General features: G+C 47.6%; 1 protein-coding gene across 1 annotated transcript; it reads right to left on the reverse strand.

Annotated features, from left to right (window-relative positions):
• On the reverse strand, positions 95-445 carry LOC104763437. Its single transcript, XM_010486810.1, has one exon. The coding sequence runs from the start codon at positions 443-445 to the stop codon at positions 95-97; it is 351 nt and encodes a 116-aa protein (XP_010485112.1).

Consider the following 466-nt stretch of genomic DNA (forward strand, 5'->3'; position numbering starts at 1 on the left):
CTAAAAAGAAAAAGAAAAACTCAGCAATATATACCTGGTGGGTTGCCTCCCACCCATCGCTTGTTTTAAGTCATTAGCTTGACTTGAAAGCTCCTTAGGCAGTAGGAGGATCGCCTAGGGCGACAGTATCACCCCTTGCATGCTCAGAGACAGCAAGATACGGCTTCAGCCTCTGTCCATTCACCACAAATTCTCCTCCTTTTGTGTCCAGCAACACAACAGCCCCATATGGTCTAATCTCCTTGATGGTGAAGGGTCCGGACCATCGTGATCTTAGCTTTCCGGGAAACAGTTTCAGCCTAGAGTTGAACAACAAGACTTGATCATTAGGAGCAAAGGTCCTAGTGAGGATCCGCTTGTCATGGTAGGCTTTGGTACGCTCCTTGTAGAGTTTTGAGTTTTCATAGGCGAGGTGCCTAATCTCCTCTAGCTCATGCAGTTGCATCTTCCTCCTTTCATGGGCGCT

This window comes from Camelina sativa, chromosome 18 (genome assembly GCF_000633955.1).
Source record: "Camelina sativa cultivar DH55 chromosome 18, Cs, whole genome shotgun sequence".
NCBI lineage: Eukaryota > Viridiplantae > Streptophyta > Magnoliopsida > Brassicales > Brassicaceae > Camelina > Camelina sativa.